We start from the raw sequence: 6,697 nt of genomic DNA, 5'->3' as shown, positions 1-6,697 counted from the left end.
GATTCAATTATGATTAAAGGAGGTCTGACAGCTGCAAAATCTCTTTTAAGCTAACCAAATGCCTCTCCATACTGGGCACATACATTTTACTGCCAAATCTGATACTAAAATGTGCAGAAATTCATATTATAAGCCTTATGCGAATTAGTATTTAAAGGGCATCTGTCATCAGTAGCTGGAACGGTTTGCCGATGTAGATCCGCAGGGTCTGATGATCACTCCGGTATGTCCACATGTACCAGCAATCTGTAGAAAAAAGGGGCCTTTTACAATATGTAAATTACCCCCTAGGTGCAACCAGGCTGCTGCCGTTACATCCCCACCGCTGTGACAGACAGGCCAGGCAGTGAAAACATATTCGCGCCTGGCCCTGAAGTCTCGCAGGAGCACATTAGGCACATGTGCAGTAGAGGGATGGAGATTGCCCATTTGCCTGCCAGTATCCATCCCTTTACTGCACATATGCCAAACATGGGCCAGGGGTGAATATGTTTTCACTGCCTGGCCTGTCTGTCACAGTGGTGGGGGGCGTGACATAGCAGACAGGGAGTGGAGCCTCTGGGTGTAACGGCAACAACCTAATTGCACCTAGTGGGTAATTTACATATTATAAAAAGCATTTTTTCTACAAATTGCTGGCACATATGGAGATGCCAGAGATATTATCAGACTTCAGACAAGCAAAGATCTATAGCGGCCAACCATTTCACATTCTGGTAAGTGATGACAGATACCCTTAAAGGGGTTCTGCAGTTTGTTTTAACTGAAGATCTATCCTCTGGATAGATCATCAGCATCTGATCGGCGGGGGTCCAACACCCGGGACCCACGCCAATCAGCTGTTTTAGAAGGCAGTAGCGCGGCTGCCTTCTCATTTTTTTACCGCTGGCACAGTGACGTCATGACTTGTATCAACTTGCCTGGGTGCGGCTAAGCTCCATTCACTTGAATGGAGGTTAGCCACGCCCAGGCAAGTTGATACTAGTCGTGACATCACTGGGCCAGCAGTTAACAGTGAGAAGGCCGCCGCTGCCTTCTCAAACAGTTGATCGGTGGGGGTCCCGGGTGTCGGACCCCTGATGATCAGATGCTGATGATCTATCCAGAGGATAGATCATCAGTTTAAACAAACTGTAGAACCCCTTTAAGTGCACCAAGGGCAGAAGTGAGTTACTCAGCGCATAGATGCTCTACGTTTTCCTCCCTGCACTTCCCACTATGTTGATTGACATAACAAGGCTTTCCCAGCATCAACACATCTGGCCATTAAATCCTCGTGCTGTTAGTTTTATCCTTGGCACTGAGGCACGTGCACCAGGGCTAGCACTAATGGCACAGGCACAATACTTCAGGGTCCAACCGAATGGCACTAGGGAAGCCTGGCCCTGTCAATCAAGCTAGAGTGGCAGGCGCTTGGAGGAAAAAAAGCAGAGGAGCTATGGTGCACTGAGGTCACACAAAAGATGAATTTCTCCAGACTGCAGTATCAGATCTGGCAGCAATGTATGTGTGCAATATGGGGAGGCCCTACCAGGCATTGGGGTTACTTTGAAAGCGATTTGGCAGCTGACAGACTCCCTTTAAGTCCAAATCTTCCAGTTATTAAGGTTCCAGACAGAGTTTTTACATGTAATATAGAAAAGAAATAATTTAAAACATAGAAAATCGAAACGGTCAGTGGTACAGCAAGTCTTTTTTTTTTTTTTTTACTGTTACAGTGTGTTCTGACTTGCCTAGTAATGGATGTACATAAATAATAGTTTTGTGTTATGTTTTGCACACCAAGACTTCTGCAAAGGGCCCAAGTAGTGTTTTATTGAAGATGCATCGGATCCACACCAAGTAGGTTGTTGATGGTTTAATGTTTTCAGAAAACGTGTGGTTCTGGTAGGACAATATGTAAGGCATGTACGTGTTTTCTCCTTGCTCTTGTATCCATACTTCATATTTCACGTCTCTTACTTTCAAATACTTCAAATTCCACGGAATCTGCCAAGTCACAGACAGCTTTGTCAGGCTTGCTTCAGAGGAAGAGGCCTGGCATCTGGATTCTCTGACCTTCCCAGGATACAATCCATTTGCCCACTTCTGCTTCCTGATGCCAGGCTTCGTTTTAACAACACTTCTTATGACTTGAATGAGAGATGATACATCAACCTTAGTGTCCTGGTAGATACGGAAAAGCCACTCTGGATTACGGCAACAAAGATGACGCGGCACCTCCTTGCTTTTCATTATACGTTTTTGCTCGCTGGCACCTAGATGGATAATGCCACCTTGTTCCCATGGCCTTTCAGGGTATGCAATAGTGTTTGCCACTTCTTTGTTTTGCCAAGCAACATACTGGAGCTCCATGCCTGGAAGAGTTGCCAAAGTTTTGTATGGCGTGTAATGATCTGGGTTTACGCCATAAGGAAAAAGCTCTACCACAGAGGCCCCTTTTGGTAGAAACATAGACAGAACTAACTGTGCCCCATGCATACTGACAAGCATGGTAGCATTGCTGATCAGACGTACAATATCTGCAAAAGAGTGGTCCTCTAAAGAGACTGTGATGGTTTTCATCTGAAATTCCTGAGCAAGAGCCAGGAGTAATTCGGCCTCATTGACAATGAGTCGATTCATTGTTCGGCTGAAGAGAACTATATAGTCTTCAGATGAACTATCAGCAGAGCTAATGTTCAGTTTCCCCAATACGAAATTTGCAAAATGTCTTATTTCATTGCCAGAAACTAATATATTTGCCTTTGAGCCCTGTGGCTGGACAAAGCCATACTGATACCATGTTGTGATTTTTGTTAAACCAACATAAGACCTGGTGAAACAGAGTAATCTCCCCAAGTTCTTTAACTGCTCCTTAAGGAGTGGCTGCTTATTGCTCATAAGCTTGTAGAGGTCAAAGTGAGAGCCCTCACCCCAGCCCTCCATAAAGAACAGACGGGAATCCAGATCTAAGTCTGGGAACTGCTGCATGGTGTAAAATATGGGTAAAAGGTCATCATGAAAAACATGCATCAGGTTATCGGGATTAAACCTGTTCATTATGAGGGCAACGTCTGGTACAAAGACAGGCTTGGGCATAAATTGCAGTGCAGCAGCAGGAAGCTCAACAAAGTTGAAATATTGCGTATTGTGGTCATCTACTGAAGACAAGTCTAGCAGAGCAGGCTGGAACCGTCTAGAACCCAAGCTTGGCAACATGATGGATGAGTTACTGTGAAAGAAGACAAACTCCTCAGCCTCTGTAGAGTAACAAAGCGATTCAAAGCGACACACACGATCTGTATGCATCTTACCCGTACAGACCATTTTAGTGCCATCTTCCACAAGAGCATATAAAGCTGCTTGATAGTCTATGTGTACCTGGGACAACTCTTGGGATTGACGTGTAAGGTCCAACTCCTCCTCAATGATAGTAAACTGTTCCCATAACTTGACATATTTCCACAGCACTGCTGCCAGTATAGACACAAGCAGAGCATTAAACACAGCGGATATGTTCATTCTGTAGATGTGCTGGGTAAAGATCTCCAAAACGAAGCCTAAGAGGAGTGACGGTCATCATTAGTCCACATTAACATAGTAGAAGAAACCTAAGGTAAGGGGAAAAAAAGAACATAATAAGCCAGAAACCTCTGCATATCATCTTAGGCATTGTACAATATTGTGGAAATAGGAGTTGGAGGAAAGTTCCACCTAAAGCACACAGAACGTTGCAATCAGAGCCACGTTAATGAAGCAGCTCATGCTATAAGGATGTAGTGATTGAATTCATCTTCAGCTTAAAGAGGACCTTTCACTAGAATAAAAAATCTAAACTAACTATACAGACATGGAGAGCGGCACCCAGGGACCCCCCTGCACTTACTGTTATACCTGGGCGCCGCTCCGTTCTCCCGCTATAGCCTCTGGTATCTTCACAGTTAGGCTCCACCCAGGGGAACCTGTCGGCGCCTCCTTCTCCCATGATGCAGCGCTGGCCAATCGCAGTGCTCAGCTCATAGTCTGAGAGGCTCTTTTTTCTCTCAGGCTATGAGCTGAGAGCTGCGATTGGCCAGCGCTACAGCATGGGAGAATGAGACGCCGGCAGGTTCCACTGGGTGGAGCCTAACTGTAAAAATACCGGAGGCTATACCGGGAGAACGGAGCGGCGCCCAGGTATAACAGTAAGTGCAGGGGGGTCCCTGGGCGCCGCTTTCCATGTCTGTATAGTTCGTTTAGATGTTTTATTCTAGTGAAAGGTCCTCTTTAAATTAAAACTTTACATACTAATCCTGTGTTTATTTTATTTAAAGATGTAGTCCTACCAGATAGATTTATGTCCTGATCCGTTCTCAAACAGCTAATCATTAGAGGTCCCGGGTGTTGGACCCCCACCAGAGGATAAGTCATCAGTAAAAATATCTCGGAAAACCCCTTTAAACATTACACTCAATGGGCTGTCTGTGCAATACATGGACTGAGTCCTCCAGAGGCTTATACATGGGGTGGGGGGTATAACCGTGTATTCCAAATGTAACACCTACCCATGCAGTTCTTCTACTACCATAGGGATCTATAGCATATACGTTATTATCAATCAAGAGAGTGAAGCTGCATTGGATAATGAAACACTTATTTAACTGCTTGCCGACCGACCGCTGACTATATACAAGCGCCGGGCAAATCGGTGCTTATCCCTACAAGGATGTTTCTTAAAATCCTTGCAGAGTTTGCAGCTGCATGTTGTACTATGAAAAAAAAATAAAAAATAGAACAACAATATATCTTTTCCTCTTATTTTTACATTTTCCTGGGTAAAAAATAAATAAATACTAAAATAAAAATGAGATTAAAAAAATAACCATAAAAGGCAGAAAAAATATTTTTATAACGGAACAGAAAAAAAAAGTTATGGCTTTCAAAAATGGATGTACTAAAAAAAAAATATATATATAACATGTGCCTGGTGAGGAAGGGGGAGGGGCAAGGGTAAATGGCACGGGCTTGACATGGTTAAACAGCGTTGACAGAGATATACGTACTATGGAAACGAGCACAAGAATATCATTGCAAGCAACAGACACCATCTATGGCTCCTGGACGCTACATATTGATTTAGTGGTAGAGGCTTCGAAATCGTAAGCTAAAGGACCTTTGCTGGCATCAGGTACTAGATGGAAGGGGCTAAAGGACCTTACATGACGTCATGACCACGTGATCAGTCACATGTAGGAAGGCTCGGGTTCTGTCTGTGACTAGATTCTGGTGTGCTAACGTGTTAGTGCATGTGTCAGCACTGCTGACTGTTCCTAAGGCTCACGAAGCACCCGCCCTGTTACCTGCTCTGGAGGCCATGTTCACATCAAGGAAATGATCGAGAGAAAACCCCAAGAAGCAACAGCTCAATCTAGTAGGCTGAAGGACCTTTCATGACATCAAATAAAAGAGCCACGTGGTGCTCAAGGACCTTTGATGATGTCATGACCATGTGATCAGTCACATGCATAGGAGGAGTCAGGCTCCCGCTTGTGGTTTGACTTTAGCATGTCACGTGACATTGTGACATCACAAGGTCCTTACGGCGCCTGGAGTTTAGACGCAATCCTTGTGGTACCGGGGGCTTCACAGAGACTTGTATGGAAAGAGCAGTGCTGCCTGCTGTGCGTGCTGAGGAAAGGTGCACAGCCTTATATGTGTGAGCGCTTGTTCACACCAGTATTTTGTTGCACCTGAGATTTTTGGTGAAAGAAATGCCAGTTCCAGATGTTACCTGAAGGTCTATGGGAAATATGAAATGCAGGCAACACGAGCTTATGTGGCTAGGGGCGTTTTTTGTCTCTGGCATTTTATAAATGTGCAAATGTTGAAGCAATGACAGGCAAAACTTTATTAAAAAAAACATAAAACTATCTGGTATGGGAAACCGGGCGCGCACACACGATGGAAAAGCCCGGCGCATGCGCAGAGAGAGGAAAGCAGCCGGCTGAGTGCGGGAGCCAGAGACGGGATCGCGCAGTGACGAGGAGCGCACACTTGCACAAGCCCAGCCTCACAGCAGGATGTCAATCACAGTGAAGGGAGGAGGGGTAAGCTTAGCTTGACTTGAAGCGAGGAGGCCGCTGCCCCCTTGACTTCAAGCTGACTCTGAGGATAGCGAAAACACAGATTCAACAGCGTTTTTATAAAGTATACAACAACCAGTGGAGGAATGAAAACATGATTAGGAACACACTGGGGGCTACTGTAAGGTAATGATGTCGGTTTAAAATGTGTTTTGGAGGTGACGGGTTCCCTTTAATGTTTATCTTTCTTTTTCATTTATACTTTATTTAGTTTTTTGTGTTTTTTTAAACTTTTTTTTTACTATTGGCCCTTTTAGGGACTAGAACCCTTGTGAACATGATCTTACACTCTCTCCCTGCTGCCCTGTGCATAGTACACACAGCAGCAGGGCGCGTACCATGGCAGCCAGGGCTTCTGTAGCGTCCTGGCTGCCATGGTAACCGATCGGAGCCACAGGCTTACACTGCTGGGGCTCTGATCAGAAGCTGCCACTGCACCATCAATGAGTAGGGGAGAGGGGACCCTGTGGCCACTGCCATCAATGATTGGGGGGGCGCACTGTGCCATAAATGTTTTTAATACTGGGGTTGGGGGGCGCACTGCGCCACCAATTAAGATAACTCGCCCATTAATTCAAATACAGGAGGCGGGA

General features: G+C 45.2%; 1 protein-coding gene across 6 annotated transcripts; it reads right to left on the bottom strand.

Annotated features, from left to right (window-relative positions):
* Positions 1 to 1,071: 1,071 nt before the first annotated feature.
* POMGNT2 (protein O-linked mannose N-acetylglucosaminyltransferase 2 (beta 1,4-)) lies at positions 1,072 to 5,439 on the bottom strand. 6 transcript variants are annotated; one of them, XM_044294487.1, is made up of 2 exons: positions 5,322 to 5,439; positions 1,072 to 3,593 (listed from the first exon to the last, which is right to left on the bottom strand). In XM_044294487.1, the coding sequence occupies exon 2, from the start codon at positions 3,502 to 3,504 to the stop codon at positions 1,768 to 1,770; it is 1,737 nt and encodes a 578-aa protein (XP_044150422.1). In that variant the 5' UTR covers positions 3,505 to 3,593; positions 5,322 to 5,439; the 3' UTR covers positions 1,072 to 1,767. The 6 variants fall into 6 exon arrangements, with proteins under 6 accessions (XP_044150422.1, XP_044150421.1, XP_044150423.1 ...); XM_044294486.1 differs by lacking the exon at positions 5,322 to 5,439 and adding an exon at positions 5,025 to 5,145; XM_044294488.1 differs by lacking the exon at positions 5,322 to 5,439 and adding an exon at positions 4,308 to 4,368.
* Between the last annotated feature and the right edge of the window lie 1,258 nt (positions 5,440 to 6,697).

This window comes from Bufo gargarizans, chromosome 5, assembly GCF_014858855.1.
Source record: "Bufo gargarizans isolate SCDJY-AF-19 chromosome 5, ASM1485885v1, whole genome shotgun sequence".
In the NCBI taxonomy this organism is placed as follows: domain Eukaryota; kingdom Metazoa; phylum Chordata; class Amphibia; order Anura; family Bufonidae; genus Bufo; species Bufo gargarizans.
The sequence above is the reverse complement of the archived record's forward strand: the minus strand, read 5'-3'. Positions and strand labels throughout refer to the sequence as shown.

What these genes read in the sequence shown, in the direction of transcription:
- POMGNT2 (XM_044294487.1), bottom strand. Translation starts at nt 3,504, where the DNA reads ATGAACATATCCGCTGTGTTTAATGCTCTGCTTGTGTCTATACTGGCA.